The sequence below is a fragment of the Phaethon lepturus genome, unplaced genomic scaffold, assembly GCF_000687285.1.
Source record: "Phaethon lepturus isolate BGI_N335 unplaced genomic scaffold, ASM68728v1 scaffold3321, whole genome shotgun sequence".
NCBI classification, from domain to species: Eukaryota; Metazoa; Chordata; class Aves; order Phaethontiformes; family Phaethontidae; genus Phaethon; species Phaethon lepturus.
Genome location: NW_010516813.1, coordinates 57,417 through 76,935, shown reverse-complemented (window position 1 = coordinate 76,935; position 19,519 = coordinate 57,417). Strand labels below are relative to the sequence as shown.

The 19,519-nt window shown below is 39.2% G+C and overlaps 1 protein-coding gene across 1 annotated transcript in view; it reads right to left on the bottom strand.

The window, feature by feature from the left end:
* The window catches only part of ELMO1 (engulfment and cell motility 1), a gene marked incomplete at its 5' end in the record, with an annotated part of 242,586 nt that overhangs the window by 168,365 nt on the left and 54,702 nt on the right, over positions 1–19,519 (bottom strand). The window contains 3 exons of the mRNA XM_010296172.1: positions 14,999–15,130; positions 16,503–16,625; positions 18,290–18,340. Of these exons, the coding sequence (XP_010294474.1) occupies positions 14,999–15,130; positions 16,503–16,625; positions 18,290–18,340 (306 nt within the window). The remainder of the gene's footprint in view (positions 1–14,998; positions 15,131–16,502; positions 16,626–18,289; positions 18,341–19,519) is intronic.

The window sequence follows — 19,519 nt, the reverse complement described above, 5'->3', positions numbered from 1 at the left end:
TAGAAATACCAGAATGTGAAAATCATGCATTAAGATGGCTGCTGTCACTTCAAAAGCAGACAAAGATTTTTGGGTTGAAGATGGCATGCAATTTGCTCATTTTACATCTCCACCTAGGAGAAGTGGTATACAAGCAACGCAATCATAGGCTCATCATTTTGCAATAGGGAATCAAGAGGATGTCTGAAATCCTAGATTTTTATATTCAGTAGATATTTCAGAACTGTAGTAGTCTAGAGCAGGAAAACAAAGGCTTACTGAGCTGTGTTTTCCAAAAACTGGCCTTTTTTTACCCTTTTTGGGTTTGGGGGTGTGGTATGTTTGTTTTTTAGACTTTCATCTGTTCAACCCAATGATGGACCAAAGTTCTTTGTGGCTATTTCCCCAACTCAACGTTCCACCTTCCACGTGCAACACATTTATCAGTCAGAACATTTAAAATCAGTACAGGACTGTTTTACACAGATTGTAAGCCCAAAAGACTTCAGCTTCTGGAAGGAAAAACCTTCCCTCCCAGCCATTTTCAAGCATTCCGGAAAGTGCAGTTTTTGAGAGGCTGGGTATGGCAGACACACAAATGCCCCCCTCCCGCCAAACCCAGCATGAACATAGAATCATAGAATGGTTTCGGTTGGAACGGACCTTAAAGATCATCTAGTTCCAAGCCCACTGCTGTGGGCAGGGACACCTTTCACTACACCAGGTTGCTCAAAGCCCTATCCAACCTGGCCTTGAACACTTCCAGGGATGAGGCATCCACAACTTCTTTGGGCAACCTGTTCCACTGTCTCACCACCCTCATAGTGAAGAATTTCTTCCTTCTACCTAATTTAAATTTACCCTCTTCGAGTTTAAAGCCATTATCCCTGGACCTTCCATGTATTTGAAACAACCTTCATTTTAGGCGTAAAGTACAGTTCCTGGGGAACAGCACATGACACTTAGCCTCACTCTGCGCACGTTTCCTTGGGAGAGCTGTTGGGAGGCTGTCAACAGGGAACCACACAGCACCAGTTTTACAATGCCTCTCGCAAGCAGAACTTCAGCATAGAGCTGCACATATTCTCTCTACCCCCAAGCTACAGCACAGGTAGAATATACTTGGATAGATACCTGGCAAGCAGAGAGTATCAAGATCCAGCTACCTTTCTGCAGATACTAATATTAGCACTCATTTCACTGGAATTTACAAACAATGTTAAAATAAAAGCAAGATACTGAAATAAAAAGGCTGACATTGTCTGTCGCTTGAATAGTTCTTTCCTTCACCCCATTCTACATCCCAAACCACATAGAAACGTCGACAAAAAAACAGTGGGGACTTGAGAAATCTCACCACATTTAGTATGGATGACTCATTTTGTCTCTCACCATCACTACTAGTTCTGTGTTCAATCAGAAAAGCCATCTCTCCATCACTTACTACTTTTCTCTGAGTCAAGCCTATAAATTCAGCTGTTTCAGGTGTTTGTTCCTGAAGTTTCTGTCACTTTGGATCCCAGGATAACTAGGGCTTGATCTTCAGCTCTATTAAGTCAAGTAACTGGAAATATGCCAGTTGATAATAGCAGAGGATCCGCAAGACAGTTCTGGCATGTGTGAGACAATATATTATCTTCAATTATTCTTCAAATTCAAAAGGAATGCCAGCTGCTTTGTTCCCTTCCTTCTTCCTCTCTTCCCCTAAAATCACCCTTTTCTTAACACATTGAATGTTTGTGGTTGAAATACTAACTTATCGAGAGTAGGTTTAGAAATGAGATACAAAGCTAAATTATCTAAAATGCTGTAGTAAATAATTCAGAATTATGCAAACACCCCCACTTACAACATAATTTATTAAATATATGGAACACAATGCTTCAGGCATATTAACTGCCTCTGTTAGGTATGAAGTCTATTGCAGTTTTCCCTTTATAAAGAGCCAAGAGTAAGAAATAAAAATGGAACAGTTTTGTTACCTCCAATTTTTCAGATTTTTGACTTTTTCCATTAGACTGAGTATTATCTATGCATCTTTCAGCTTCAGCATCTGAGCTGTATTTAGCAGCTTATGCTCTTATACAGCACATGTTAATATACTAAAAGCATCAAGAATTTGTTAGCCAGCTTAGTCAGGTACTATAGAAATGAAAACTCTGGTTTGTTGGTTTTTTTTGTTAATAAGATGTAAACCCAAAATCATGTCTGTTTATGCCATTAAAAAAAATCACATGGCGTGTTTCACAAGATTACAGCTATTCTGGATAAATGTCAGTGCAGTAATTATATTCAGACAACTTAGCACTCTCGTGCAGTCCTAGCTGCGTAAAGCTTTCTTCTCTCTCTCTTGCCTTGAATGGCTCCACTGCCCTGCGCCGGGCTTCCCAGGCAATCTCTGAGGGATGCATAGATTTCAGTCATAAGAATGCGTCCTCGCACCGAGATGCCTAATTGCAGGGATGGTGTACTGTCTGTAGATAACTGCCAGTGGAATAAGAATAATGTAAGGAATGAGCGGTGCTTAACAACAGCGTCTTCCACATGAACATGCTGAAGCACAGAAACCATTTATTCCCCTACGTTCCCAGCCTATTTAGGCACAATTTTTTTATTTCTGTCTTGACAGATACTGACAGCCTATCACAGATTTTGCATCAGTGCTATGTTCCACTATGTCAATCGGTTGCCATGTCATGCTAGTTTGTCCTGAACGCTGCTTGCAGTAGGTGCTAGACCCGGTAATAGCTGTTCTACACAGAAGAGCAAACTTCTCTTTTCCCCAACCCCAAAGCAGCTCAGGTAAAACGCTGTTCTGTACGCCTCTCTTCTGTAAGTTTGTATGACAAAAATGCTACAGAGGATCCCAGGGAGGAATTAGGATTGTAAATGAACTAATGATAAAAGAACTTCAGAACATCTGAAAAAGAAGTGTCCAATTTAAACAGTGTTGATCTAAAATGAACTCTCTCAAAACTGGTCATATTTTTTTTTTCTACAGAAATGGGAACAATTTGCCTACAAAGACAGTGCAAAGGACAGTAATTACTTTCTCCCATCTTCAATTACTTGCACTTATTCATTTTCTTCTTTCTTTTAAATCTAAACCACTGTTCTGTGGGCTAGGAAGAAAAGCAATCACCTGGTTCCACAGCAAAAACCTTCCCCAGCTTCACGTTTCAGCAAAAATTTGGCCATTTCTACTTGCTTAACTTTTTTTTTCAATGACAGCTTTGCAATACATATTAGTAGACTGAAAATGTTATCCTTCAATAATACAACTCACTCCAATCTACTTAAAATGTTAAAAAACAGCCTTTCTGGATCAAGTTTGAACTCACCAATATAAAACTGACCTTCTCAATAGCAAAGAAATCATAAGCACAACCTACACATAATTTGCCCTATTAAAAAAAAAAAAAAAATCACCATCTGAATACCATATTCCCTTCATTCACTGAGCTACTATGTAATCTAATGTAAAGCACCATAGAGCTCTACAGAAGTCACCAACAGAAATCTGTCCTAATCATGAATGGATGCTATAGTGGTCAGAATTGCAAAAATCTGAACGTTATGGTGGCATAAATAAATCAGCTAAAATCATCAAATAAAACATGACAGGGCATGTCAAAAGACAAGCACCGCATGTTTCCAACCATGAATAAATTACACGTTGTGAAGCAAGACGTAAGCTCTTGCATAATTCTTTTTATTTTATACATACCTATATTACAGCTTTACAGTTACATGGAGGAAATGCTTTGGATTCCAAGATCTTAAGCCTTATGGACTAGCAATAGCTTTGAGAACCTAAAATAATCTAAAATGAGTGCTCTAACTTAGAGTGATCAGATCTTGTCCAATGCATGACAACTATGAACCACCTTTCAGGTTTTATTTCGGTTAACAAGGACAGACTTTAAAGTTGGATATACGCTTAGCACAGATTGTTGACTTCTTACTATTCAAGTGATGTTTCTTTGGCAAACTAAGTTATCAAGCAGTAACAGCTCATCTTCTCTCTCAGGGATATTTAAACTGAATCGATGGGACATGGTCATTTTAATTACATTTTTTCAGCATGGGAAATTACTACCAGATATGTCCCAGTATCCACTAAGTTTACAGAATAATTGAATAAGCAGTCAAACATCCACTCGCAGATCTAAGGAGAGCAGGTCAAGAAATTAAAAGCCATACTAGTTTATTACTACTCCACACACTTCAGATTACCAGTTCATTTAACAGCCACATCAGCAGGCCCTGCCAGATTTTCTGTTCCATGCTTTTGGGCAAAGTCAGTCCTCTTTAGACGAAACCGCTGTTGAACAAGGCCTGAGCTAATCCAGACGGCTTTCACTGCACGGAATTAGGGACCATTCCCAAGAGACTTTATAGAGGCTCAACTCAAAGGGTGTGAGGCAGGTATCCCTCCAGCCAGGGAAGCTGGAGAGCAACCAAAGGCTATAGCTTTTCAGATAGGTCCAAGTTCTTCCAGAATCATGGTGGAAGTCTACTATCCATGTCCCGGCCAGCAAGCAATTTTTGTGTTGTTTGAACTAAAGCAGTCAAGAAGTATACCAGGATAAACTGGCATGGAGTATCCCCAACCTAAAAAGAAATAGTGTTATAAATATAGGCCTTTTTATGACCTTAATGCTTATCAGGAGATCAACTGGTTTAATTTTACCAGTGTCATTAAAGCAGTTTGCTTTTTCTACATAGATAGGATCTAATGCACAAATTCTCATCCTACACAGTAGGATAATTATCAAGCTAGCAAGAAGACAGTCATGTGAGAAAACACTGTGAAAAGTGCTAGCAGGAACAGCAAGCGAGAAAAATTAATCCATCTACACTTGAATTTTGTAAACAAACACAGATTAAATGTTTGCAACTACATGGAAGTCAGACACGGCAGAATCAAAATCTACCCGAATAATTTTATCTCTGTTTTTGAATCCTATCAGATGTGTAAATTAGTTAGACTTAGTGTTCCTAAGTCCAATTTTGGCATGAAAAGCGTTTTTTGAGTTCAAGTAAGCTTAGTGTCTGTTGAGTAAGGTACACTATGACTTTTGCTCATTATTGAACCATAATGGCTGGCACTGTTGGTATATTGGTGTACAAGCATTAATGGTCCTGACTGATGGTTCAAAGACTACTTATTAAGGAGAAATGTAGAGCTTTTCAACAGCATTGTGTGTAAAAGTTAAGGAAATGATACAAAATAGTTAACAAGTGTACATACATATATGTTTTAGCATACGGCCAAAACACACAAGTTGCATAGCCTACCAACAAGAAAAAAAAATAATCTCTAGACCTTTTTATTAAGTAAAATGAAAGGTTCAAAACCAAATTCTGCCAAATCTTGGGCTGCGTGAATCGGAGTCTAAGCATAAGACTACTAGTAGAGCATCTTTTGATTGTTTTAGTTACACTTCAGGCAGTTTTATCCAGACATAACCTTTTTGACCTAACATTTGCCTCTGTAATTAAGGTGTGTTAATTAAAACACCTTTCAGTTGTGTTTTCTTTTAAAGAAAAATTACTTAAATTATAAGCAATTGAGGAAAATTAGGGTAAAAACAATCATTAGGATTACAGGTACCTACAGGGAACCCACATGGGAAGCAGCTACAGTTACCTCTCCCATACACCATCACTAAGACGACTTGAGTGAAACTCCGAATAGGATCTTTCCTGCTGTAACAACTATCAGCTCCGGTAAAGGGTATGATGCTTACATACTATGGTAGGCATGGCACAACCACAGAACAAGAAAATTGGCACTCCCGTTTGTGCAGTGAATTATACTTTCCTTCGGACATCATTAATGACAACGACTGCGGTGGCTGGGGACATCCCTGCATCCTTAAAAGCCGCGTTGCTTTGAGAACAGTAAGCTTCGCAAGGACCCTAAACCCAGTGCCAAGCATCACAAAGGTAAGCTGGGATAGATCTTGCTCTCCTTTTAGGTATTTCTGCAGAAAGGCTTCACATTTTCCTTTAAGCCAACTAGCTAAAATGGCTGTCATGCAGAAGGAAAGGGCCAGGCTGTGTTTAGTACAAATAAAGATCAGAGAGAAGTCAGCCCTGTGTCTGAGAAAACTCCCCTTCAAAATGAATCAGCCATGTGAATCTACCGGCTGCCTGCCAGCCAGATACAATGGTTGTCAACATTTAAAAGCAGGGCACTGAGCTGAAATGTCATCTGTGGTTAGCTGTACGGACCCACAGCCCTCGGTAAAAAAGCCTGCTGCCACCATGGAGCTCCGTGGTTCACACACTGCCACTTCTTTTATTACCTGTGGCCGGGTCAAGCTTCCAGTAGCCACAGAGGACAAGCTGAAAACTAAGCAACAGTTAAGGAACTATCACAACATCTATGATATTTTAGCTACCTTTGGACATGCATCCCCCCCATACAAAAAGACTAGCTCTATGGCCAAATCTTCCCCCTGCTTGAGTAAAAACAGCCAAGCTTTGTAGATCTCAAGACAGGTTTGGAAAAAGGGACCAAACCCTCCTAAAACGTTTGAGTCTGTACTTCTGTCTTAAGTCAACAATAGCCTATGCCCATTCTATAGCATACCCTCAACTGCCCTCAGTGAAGTAATTAAAAAAAAAAAAAAGCCAAAAAAACACTGGATCCACTTATTGAGCAATTCTAGTTCACTTGACTTCCATTTTTCTTTGCCTCCCTCTACAGGAATGTGAAGCTCTTGTGACTGGAGCTGTGCTCTGCAACATGCAGGTATGTTCTGCATGTCTGGCATTGTTCAGCTCTGTCTCCAGTTTCCTCCAGACAGACATCAAGGAGAGGATGAAACTGCACCAAAATGTAGGAAGATTTAAGAAAATTAAGGAATTTTTAAAAGACCACGTACCATTCCCGCTCATGTAGGGACTGTGCAACAAGTTGACTACATCAAACAAAATATTCAGAATTCAGATATGAAGGTGTTTTTGATTTGGGGAAATAATTCAGTTATTCACAAATTAGTCGCTTTTCTCCCCTTGCCTTTTAACTTGTTCACAGGCCTAATTTAATGAAATCACACATTGAGAAAGAATGTCTGTAATTCTTTGTAATTGAAGAAAACCTAAATACTTTGTGTGCTATGCTATTTACTGTCCTTTAAATCTTACGACAGGTGAAAAGATCATGAGGAATGAGAGAAAGCGGAACAGAGCAATACGTACATTTAGGTAACACACATATTTGTTTGCATGCATGCATACACTGGAAAATTGCATCAGCTTAAAAAAAAAAAACAACACAACGATTTGCAGCAATTAACATTAACTTGAATTTACACTATTTCACAAAACTACCATCGCTTCAACATCAAGCAAGGGTTTGTGTGGAATCGGCTATCCAAGTCAAGCCTTGTTAAACAGGCAAAGTCCACACTACACAAGAAAAGAGATGTCATTTTGTCTGACCAGTTTTAGGGGGCCTGTTTCTTCATCTTATTTTTTTTTGTAGGCAAATTCTGAGTCATGTGCAGTACAGAATATCCAAAGAAAAATGTCCAATATCTATCTCTAAGAGAAGGTGTCAGAAAACAATTAGCAGCAAAACAACTCTGCTGTCATGATACACTTGAAACAAACTGCTCAGCCCTACTACATCCAAATCCATGGAGCTTGCCTGCCCCCATGAGTTTATAACTGGGATGCGCACAGTAAATAAGCGGCAAACAAGAAAACAATACAGTGAAATCATAGACAGTATATAAAAAACATATGCCAGAAATGCAATGTTCCATTGCTCCTAATTCTATATTAGCACATTTACATTTGTTAGGGAGTTTTCTTCAACAGAGGCATACTTTTTTAAATTATGAGGATTTTAAGATTTTTATTTTCACAATTTCACAATTAAAAATATTGGAAAGGTATAAAAATATAAAAAACCTTTTATCTTCCCTCTGCAAAATAACAGAACTTACCCTGTCATTAAGAAACTGATTTAAAGGATGATTCCTCAAATTAGTATTTCTGATAAACACAAAATGATCAAATAAAAATATTTAAAAAATCAATACACAAAAAGATTTGAGATTATACAGATCCAGTTCATTCCCACAGACACAAAACCACAGATATTTCATTGTGATTAGTTTTAACTTCATTCTTAAAGTGATACTGAAAGGTCAAAAAAGGTTGGTAGCCCGTCCAAATGGAATTTTTTTAAATTATTTTTCTTTTAAATCTGTTCTCCTCTGGAAGGACTAAAGCTAAGAGGAATTCAGCAGTATACAGTAAAAGGCTGGTTTCTTCATTTTAACAATATGCAAATTGTTAGACACCCATAGCTCCATAGACAAACAATCCTGGTAAATCACACGCAGCTGCATGCTAAACAAGAACAGCAGATTTAACATATGGACTTGCTGGCTGCAGTTGTTGGTCACTATAACGATGCATCTCACCCAGGAGCCTCTTTTTGTGCAATTATTGGCTCAGACCAACAGTACCAAGTTTATATAAACTTAGTAGCTCCTCTAACAGACAGATATCATCCACTGCACATGTCATAAGGTCAAGTTTTCCCGGTTACAACTGACCAATTTTTGTTAATAAAATAAAGTTTCTCAGGTTTTTTCCCAGCCATTTAAAACCCCATTCCTCTGAACAGCAGTAATTCTCTTGCATTCCTCTGTTAGTACTCAGGGTCAGACAACAGTCTGATGATGAAGAAAAAATGCATTAGCTTCGTTTGGATTTACTGACCAATTCATCCTTTTCATCCTTCATCTCTTTTTTTGTCGTTCTTCAGTATTTATTCCACACTGCAGTCACACTTGGCTTTGCCTTGAGACAGAAGTGCCTGACCCTCAGTTTGGTTGCCATATTTCTACATATAACAATGGCCCGCTCTAAAGTAAAACTCTATGTCATTACTGATAATAATTAAGCACCACGCAGCAGAGCGGAAACCATGCCTAATGGCACTCCACCAGAAAGGAAATTTTTCTTCTTACCTTTCATTGATTCATAGATTTGAGTGTCCTTTTATTTAAAAGGATTCAGTTTGCAGATGCTATGACTAGAAAAAAAATACATGGTCTGCCCTTTGCCACTGAAATTCCCTTTAATATTGAACCAGTGGGGTAAGACAGGAATGTACATAGCATTTATTCTCTCATTTTTATCCTTATGACCACTAGAGGATGCTCTTCTCCATTACTTGCAAGCTTCACTCTCCATTCGGTCATTCAGTTTTGAAGCTTTATTTTTTCAGCAGGTATTTTAGAAACAAGCTATTGCTGATTTATTCCTCAGGGAAAGTTTTGGAAGGTGAAGGCTAATCATACATATTTATTTCTAGGTGTTACGAGAGAGTTGTAGTTGTACAGTGACTGTTACTTGCAATATTTGATCACCTCAATTAAAAAGACATAGTTAGAGATTCATGAGAGTGTATTTGCTTTCTTAAACACTATTTGGAAGTGCTTGAGACAAAACAGAATTTGAGGATCAGTCCTGTCATTCCTGTTTTCATAGAGTAACATTTAGCTGTATAATCCTATTGCTGGCATGTGACACAGGAATATCACATGAACAAGATCTAGTCACTGGGAATAACAGACCAGGACCTCATGTAACCTTGGTCTTAAACCAACGGAAACATCTAACCTGATGTAAATGCTTGTGTATTTTATTAATATTGTGTGCATCAGAAATGCAGCACTATGTTGTAGGAGAAGAGCAGCAAAGTTGAATGCTTCTAGGAAAAGGCAGAAATAAGAGGGTCTTTGAAGCCTTAATTCATTCCCTTCCCTCTTTGTCACATTTAATTACATACATGTGCAGTATTTCTTCTATCTGCCTGTGCTTTTCTCCTCCTTTACACTTTGCTCTGCATTTCTGTCATGATCTTTCTTTCTTGTTCAGCCCCAGGCTGATAATTATAGCCCTCCTTCCCTTCCGTCTTGGTTTCTGCTCTACCACTCTTGCACTCCTCATTCTTCCTCCAAGCCTTCCCACTCCCAAATGCCTGACTTCGACCCTTTCCTCACACTGTTGCTGTGTGCCCTTCTACTGCACTTCTCTTTCCACTCTCCTCCTCAACAGAGCAGGGAGGGAAAAGGGATGAAAATGCTCGTGGGTCGGGATAAGGACAGGAAGACTGCTTACCAGTTACCATCATGGGAAAAACAGACATGACTTGGGGAAAGTCAATTTAATTCATTGCCAGTTAAAAAAGATTTGGGTAGTGAAAAGCAAACATTAAAACAACACCTTCCCCCATCCTTTTCCAAAGTTTAACTTTACTTCTTCACTCCCAAATCCTAGAGCAGCGGTGGGGACACAGACCAGGCACGATACGAAAACAAGCTGGGGGCGACAACTGCCTTCCAAGTGAGTGTGAGGGAATTATACACACCAGAGCTCTACCAAACAGATTGAAGATGACAGCAGTTAAGGGTTGGAGTATGTCAGCACTTGCTGCAGTCATCTGAGTTTGCCTCTCTTGCAGGTAATCATTACAAAATATTAATTACATGATTACAAATGATCTTCCAGACAACCTCCTTCTTTCAGTGGAGAGAAAGGACTTCCTCTGGGGAATATATCATGACATGATGGAGATTACTGTGCACAATTGTTCTAATTTGTCGAAGGAGATAAAAGTCATATAGAAGACAGCCCGAGAGGTGTTTCTAACCAAGACAGTTGCAGGAATAAACAGACAGGAAGAAGCAAAATGGATCCAAGTAACAAATTTTGTCCTCATTGTTCCATTTAAAAACCATTCCCGTTAATTGATTGCCATCACTGGCTTTTAGCTTACATATGGCTTCCTCCCTCTCAGCTTTTGTACACTTGATATTTCCACAGCCTTCAGCCTAGTCGGCTAAACAAGCCAACCTTTTTAAGTCAACTCTTGTAAGGCATCTCCCTCATCACTGCACAAGCCTCATCCTCTGCACTCATCCTACATTCATGTCAGTCCACAAGTCACTGCATAGGTAAGTAAAATCTTAAGTCAAACAAAAAACATCAGAAGCTCTATATACTGCTAAATTAAGACAAACTGTCCTAGGATAAGATTTTTTGTTTTGGTTTGTTTTTATAACTTTTCCACATATTTAAGTTTCTTAGCATTTGGTCAGATCTGCCTCTAAACAAACACATTCACTGCAACTTCTCAATGACAGTTAGAGATGTTTAAAGAATTACGATGAAAATATACAGAGTATCAGTTTCTTGAGTCGCATATATTGCCTGCCTCGGTTATCATAGAATCATAGAATAGTTTGGGTTGAAAGGGACCTTTAAAGGTCACCTAGTCCAACCCCCCTGCAATGAGCAGGGACATCTTCAACTAAATCACGTTGCTCAGAGCCCCATCCAACCTGACCTGGAATGGTTCCAGGGATGGGGCATCTACCACCCCTCTGGGCAACCTGTGCCAGTATTTTACCACCCTCATGGTGAAAAATTTCTTCCTTATATTTAGTCTAAATCCACTCTCTTTTAGTTTAAAACCATTACCTCTTGTCCTATCGCAACAGGCCCTGCTAAAAAGTCTGTCCCCATCCTTCTTAGAAGCCCCCTTTAAGTACTGAAAGGCTGCAATAAGGTCTCCCCAGAGCTGAACAACCCTAATTCTCATTCTTATGGGAATTAAGTTTACTCAAATGCAAGAAAACTTTAGAAGCTTCACATACAACGAGTTTTACAAAACTAAACCATTTGAACATATCAGGAACTTTAGGACTGATATTATCGATATATGTGGCTTTACCTTTTAAATATTTCTAACACTGAACTACGTTACCATTTGAAAGTTTACAAAACTATTTCTACTACGAGAATTGACAGGGATAAGCATTGGTTGGGATTTCCCTGCCAAACGAGATTTTAAAAGGCGAAGGGGGGGGGGGAGCGGAAAGGCACTCAGGCTACTTAATTTGCAATTGACTCAGAAAATAATTCAGTAGGGTGGAACATATCTTAGAACTCCTAACTGGGTCATCTTTTGTTGTATTCATCAGTATTTTAATAAATCTGCTCAAGACTGTCTCATCTGAAAATCTCTTTGCCCGTAATAGACTTCACACAGGTCATCACAAACATCTGGAGGGGCCTTGTGGTTTCTTTAACTGGATGTAGGTTTCTAACTATGTAGTTTTACAAATGATACTGTAAACTTCTGAAACCATGTCTGGACTGTGTCTCTTGATGACATTACATGTCATTGTTGACATTACATTTGTAGTGGGACAAAACTTTTTGATGTGGCTGAGAAGAATGAACAGGATTCTTGCATTTCACATACAGAAAGAGAACAAGCAGTCCAGGAACAACTTGATGGCTAGATATGGTTTTACTCTCCCCCTTGGAAAAAAAGTTTAATCAGTTCAAGAAATCAGCATCCTGACCACTAACACCAGTGGAAAGAAGACAGCATTGAAAGGCAGCCTACTTGGCTGTGTTTCTTCTTGTGCCACACAGCCAAAACTGGGGGAAGAGAAACCTTATTCAGAGCATAGGTCAGTTTGCTAATGATCCTTCTACCTGCAGTGTATGAAAGCACTGAAGACACTTTAATGATGGATTGAAAAGAAGTAGATGGGGTGAAGGCAGCCAGGCTAACTGGAGTCCAGGCAGAGCGCAGCCCATGTGCAAGGCTGTACATCACCAGTCAGATTTCACAACAGGTCCTGCTTCCTTCCCCAGCTCTGTGAGCAATTTCAAATTCCTTTTCAGCTGTGAGAAAAGTTGTACATGCAGTGTCACCTGTACTCTTAGCTCAAAGTAAAACTTCCGTACAAGAGTAGAATAATTCTGCTCACAGTTCACTACTGACACTTTTATTATTTGTACATTGCCTCATCATACTGCCAGTGGGACAACCTGCCTCCCACTGGGACTCTTGCTATGCTTCTCCTTCCACAACTCACTTTCCCATGTTTCTTCTTATCTCCCATTATGCTTTCCCCACAATCTTCTTCATTGCTTTGATGCCAGTACCCATTCCCTCCTAGATATTGCTCCTCATTCCTTTGTGGAAGGCTATCATAACTAGACAAGTAAACAGTGCTGCAGTTACCCTTTACAACTGTTGGAGTGTTTTCAGCAGGCTTCCCCATGAACAGCCCAAATGAGAGTAATGAAGATAATGGGTAAGTCCCTGCTGCACAGGCACAGCAAGAGAGTTCCTGCAAACTCGGGCAAGACAGTAACACATTTTGATTCACACCGAGTGTTTTCCTCCCAATCCTATCAGCTAAAACATGCTGTTCTAAATAATTTCAGCTCTACAGATCAAAATATATCCTGTGGGACAAACAAAAGCATTGGAAGCCTGCACAATTAGTGGTCTTTAGTCCTTGTTAAGTAGCAGAAAAAGAGGATTGGAATTCAGATCTGTGTGCTAGTCCCAGTTCAGCTTCTGTTGGTGCTCCATTACATGCTCAGAGTTTTCCATCTCCAGCTTTAAGAAAGCAGGATCAAATTTTCAGAGGTGCTAGATACTTAGGTGCCAGTGATGGCTGTGGGACCTGAGAGTCTTCAACAACTCATAGAACTAGAGCAAGCAGCAGATATCCAAAAGTGGTCAGCCTGAATTAAAGAACAATTGTTTTATATTTGATCTCCTTGATTCTTCCATATGCCACGATCCCTGTATGTACAGCCCCACCACGACTTTAACATACCCCATCATTCCCTCTGGGTTTGCCACTATTTCTTTCTTTGCCAGCAATTACTTTTCCTATGACAGTGACCCTCATCTCTGTTCTCATTCACCACAAGCTGGAGGCTCTGTATCCAGCCCATTTGTCTCTAAGCCAGGGCCTGCATTTTCTTTTTGTTTTGGCCTTGAGGGCACAAAGTCCTCTGTTCACCTCACCATAGGAGCTGCCAATCTCAGAAGCTGCAATAGCAATGGTTTTCTATCACACAGGAACTGAGAACAGATTCATAGACAATAAAAAACCACAGTGAGCTTCAAAAGCTTCTTCAAAGTACTAGTTTTAATTTCATTCTTACAATCCCAAGATGCCAAGTTCCTCCCTTCCCGTCTATTTACTTACAACTCCTTACCAATAAAACAGCACTGATACAGCAGTAATTCTTCCTCACTCATCAGTAATGAAAACAACTATCAGAACCCAGAAAGCCTCCTCCCAAAACCACAAGGGAACTGGGTAATGTTGAGCCCTATACCACAGAGCTGAGCAGAGCGCTCGAACTGCACAGCAAGGTTCAGCTTGCACCAACAGTGTTTAAAACCACCCTGTCTATAACTGTGGCTACTGTACTACATTCAGTGTATATTTGCCAGGCCAACAGCAAAGTAATGAATCATGTAAGACATGAAGCATACAATTTTACCTAAGGAAAAGAAAATTGCATACTAACCTAGAGTAAACTATAAATCAAGATACTGATTGCAGTGTATGTGTGCATGGTCCGTTCCAGAGGGGGAAAAATACACATTATTCCCTAATATAAACGTATGCAACAGTTTAGTCAGGTCATACTCCGTTCCCCAGCACAGTTTCAGGCAAGACCAGAACTCTAATTGGTCTGATTAAGCCAGGGTAAGAGATTCTGCATACCCTACTCACAGGCAAAAAGACTTCGGCAACCAAAACACAAGGCCCTGCAAGTAAATACCATAGAGTCCTACCCTGGGTATGTTGAGCTCGTCAGTCCACATTATTACTAACAGAGTACAATGACTTTACACGTCTGCCACAGATCCATTAGACGATGCCTGTTCATCCAAGATATCATGAAAAGTTAGATTTTAATTATGGCATGTCATGCAAAAGCACGTGCTTCAGCCTCAGGCAGTTATTTCTTCCAGTTAACCCTAACTTCTGCTCAAGCAGTCACTTGGGGTTAACAGGATTTGGAAACAAAAAAAAAAGCTATTCCCTTGTAGGAAATAGCCAGAAGACCAGTTAGGAGAAGTGACTGATTATAGGATGCGCAACAGATGCACTCACCCACTTTCAGTGTACCACCACACAAAAATACTCACAATAAATCCAAGTTTTTTATAGTCTCGAGTATACATAGATTTGCGTTTCTCAATACTGCCACTACTGTTGTTAGGTTCAGATTCTGCATCAAATGCAATTCTTCGGAGTTCAAATATGATATCCCGTTGAGCCTATGTTAAAACAAAGTAAAAAAATCGTTAAAATAACCTACCTCTCACTTTAATAACCAATACCACAAAAGCTGTTTCAAAACACTGTATTCCCTCTGCTGCCCAGCCTTTCTTTGCCTAAATTCCCTACTTCATACTCAGAGGGACAGTCAGCAAGAATGACTTTGTGGTTCCCATTTTCCAAAGTCCTCACATTTGTGGGGTTCACATGCAGATGCTTAAGGGTTGACTTCCAGAAGCTGGACCCATGCTAGCAAGGCCACTAACTACACATGTAATTTTAACCACAGGCATGAAACCACAGAAGCCAAGAGATCACACACATTTCAAATTAAGATGGTACTTAAGCACTTTTCTGGCTGAAATCAAAATGGCTCAGCACTCTGCATTCCTTTTGGTAACTGTCCATTTTTGATAGCACAGGAATGGGCAAGAGAGGAATTACTGCAGTTACACATCTCTAGCAATGTCTTGAGACAGTGATAACCACGCTATCATCAATACTAACAGCACTGTGTTAGTCACTTGCTATGGAAATACGCACTAGTTAACTGCACATACATTCCTGAGAGTCAAACTTTCCTGCCTTAAACTTAAGAAACAGGAAGGGTAAAATCCTACAGCATGATGTTACTTATGTTTACAACCATCTCGCTCTCCCACCTACTGTTCTCCAAATTATCAGCAAGTCTTAACACAACTCCCTCTTAAAAATGACATCAGGTTCCTCCTTGCACAGGGCCTAAAAAAAGGCCACAAAAAATAAAGAAGCAAAACACATCTTCTCTGTGGCTCATTGACTTTGTATTTAAACTTGAATCTCTCAGGGGAGTGTCTCTTTTTGCATAATGAACAATATTAAAGCTGGTGTTTGGACGCAGTGAGCAATAAACAAATGAACAACTCTATATAGTTCCCCAGTAACAAAAATGGGTTTTATTGTAACACAAATTAACTTCACCTCTAGCATGCCAGAGGTTTTCATTTAAACATTCATTTTAGCTCTACAGAAGTACTTCTTTGAAGAGCCATACATCTCTGTTGTTTCTGAGAGGTACACAAAATAGACAAATGCTGGACTGCTGCTCGGAGTTTTAGCTCAGGATGACACCAAATTCAGTTCATGGAACTATATGCTAAGCAGAAAAGGCTGGCCATTTTGTTGTACATTTGCACAAGGAATGCAATAGTCAGTACACCTTCTAACTGCCAGAAATCATAACCCAACATCACAGAGAGAGAAAGAGAGAGAGATGAATTCATTCATTGTGTAAGCTTTCCTAGCAGTGTCTTTTCCTCCATAAAGAGCTTTAGGCACAGCAATGAGCAGTTGTCCTCTTCCTGTTCTGACCAGATCGTGCCAGATGCTTACCTGATCCTGTGGATCCATTTTTGTCATCATCCTGTCTTCTAGAAGGTTAAAGGTAAGTACTTGCAGAACATAAAGCTGGTGTGCCATTTCATTATTGATGGCCCTCTGTGCCCTGATAACATGCTGCAAAGACAGACAGACTCCAATGAATGCCTTCTTATCAGAAAATTACATTAGGTGCACTCAGGTGTTTTCACTTCGTTAAGTATGTGTTTGCTATGCAACAGCATATGTATATTCCAGAGAAAAGAAAATCAAACCAGGACTCATGCTACTGATTTAGGTACTACATAATTAATTTTAAGGGACAGGACTTTACAGTAACAATGCACTGAAGCTTTCTGCTTCTAGCCACTAGGTAGAACCTGTGCATATGTTGAAGAGTAGCATAAAAACCAAAAAATCAGCACTGAGAAGTCAGTTTGAAGCAGAATTAACTCCTCACCAAAAGCATTAGGACTCTACATAAAAAAAAAATAATGAGAGTATATTAAGAAAATATTTAAGAGAGTAGCTGGCTGAGCAAAAAAGTATTCAGGCTGCAAACACAACCAGTGAATACAGTGATATAGCAGGGTTACTGCTGCAGGCCTGCAAACACAACCAGTGAATACAGTGATATAACAGGGCTACTGCTGCAGGAATCAATAACAATCCTAACTTTATCAGACAACTCTGTTCTGTATGAGGAAGGCTGCTTAGAAATACATTATCATACAACATCCTGAATGTGCAGAATTATCCCATTCAGAAAGCAGATACTAAACTGACGGACAATTTAAAAATCCCTGGTGTGCCAAAAAAGTCCAAGTGGTTCTATACAGGAAAACAGACCCAGGTCACTAAACACAGCAGAGCATACATAAGGAAAGAGTTGTCAAGTAGGAGATGGGTGCAGCAACTGATAGTGTACAGCTCCAGAGAAAAAAAAAATCTGCCTGCCAAAAGGCACTGGAGCATTTTACAATAGTAAGTGAACACCCAAGAATATTATCCATATGCTCATACCAAATTTCTTACAAATATAAGCAGTGTAAAAATATACCTTCTGAAACAAATTCTGGGGTTTTTCATGCATCATTTAAACTATGATAGTGAATGAGAAAGAGCAAGCAGTTGTTTGGTTGTTGTTTGGTTTGTTTTACACTGTCTAGTACCTCCTAACAGAGAAAGAACATTTTCCCTTGTTCACTTGAAGATGTAATCTAAGGACAAAGGCAAAATCCCTCTGATTTTCCATGACAGCAGATGCGAGTCTTTTATATTGCATTCATTAACTTCATTCTGAGATATATTTCATGCTTCTTTTGTGCAAGTGGTGACAAATTGTGTGCAACTTTATATGAAGACAGAATGATCTGTAGAACCGAAGAACAGAGAGGTTTGTTTTGCAAGATGGAAAGCACTGTGCAGCTTGCTCAGCTGCCACCAGCTCCAAACCTTAACACAGAGGACTTGCTACAAATTCCTCAGACAACCATGCAACTCATCTGCACAATAAAGTTCACATTATCTATGGGAAGAAAACGCTTGAGGTATTAGTCTTTTATTCAGTATTATATTTTCATGAAGAAACCACAGTTTAGTTGATGGGGAAAATACCCTTTCTGATAATCAGTTTTGAACCCATTCAACAACCAAACTTTTATCTTGTATATTACAGTCTTCAAAACATATCAAAATACAAGCACAATTAAAATATATGAAGATAAAACCTACAAACACCAAAACTGGAGCAACCTTTTCTCTCTGCTAGTGAAAAGTAACTTTGAAAATTATATACTTACAGTTAAGATGATGGAGCGAAGCTGCTTTTGTGCCAAAATATTTGCCATTTCCTGATTCAATTAAAAAAAAAAAAATTAACCAGAAACAGGTATTTTATTGGCACAACTAGAAGAACACTGACTTCAAAGGTTTTAGTCTTAGGTTTCGGCAGCGTTACTTAAAAATGAAATGAAGCAGCATATCAGCTATACGACCGTATGCATTATTAGGGGATCACAAACTCCCATTTCTCTACTATGAGAAAAGGGGCAAAGAAAGCGAAAAGTATGTCACAAGCTGAGGTGCAATGCAGGGGGGTTGGACTAGATGACCTCCAAAGGCCCCTTCCAACCCAAACTATTCTATGATGACTTTGGTGATCCAAAACCAGCAATGAAAGACCTCCGAAGAGGCCTTTGTGGGTAAAACTGGGTATTTACACACACTTGTTCAAGCACAACTTTCCTCCCGCAAACAACATAGACAGAAGCATGGAGTGGAAGCCAGCCAGCCAAGATGTCAAACAACATGCTTATCAACATTAATATTTTGGCTGTTTTAAAGTCAACTGTTCTAACTTTCACTCCATAAATCAGCCTACAACTCAGTACTGTTTCATCATAGCAAATAATACTTTTCCCCTGTATTTTGGTAGCAATGTTGACATTGGTCCAGTATTTTGACTTAAATTAACTTCTCTTTCTAGACCTGTCTGAAAGTCATTATCAAGGAGAATATGCTTCCACTGTCATTCTTAAGTAGCTGATCCCAGCTGTCCATGCTGCAAACTGTCCTACGATGCATAGACAGGAGTATTTTATACTTACAAAGTATGAGAGTATGAGGTATCTTAACCATACCTACAAGTGCATACCCTATTTTTAAGTTCCATTATTTTTTCCATCAATATAGAAATATATGACTGTGTGGACATATGCTAGTGTATCAAGTGCATACAACTTACAGCAATTATAATCATGCAATTATTTTTAAATTCCTCTTTTCAAAATGTATTATTTAAGGATTTGGATAACAGATTGCATGCTGCTATTTAGACACTGTTTATATGTATACAAAGGGGTAATGTTTGGAATTAGTAGATCATTGATTGGAAATAGAGCTCATGCATCACAGCGTTACATAATACAGCACAAAAAATCACATCAATGCTGACACATGCTTAAGGACATTCTTAGGATGCACGGTGATTCTGTGCAGCTGGCACTCTATCAAAAATACTATTCACGTTC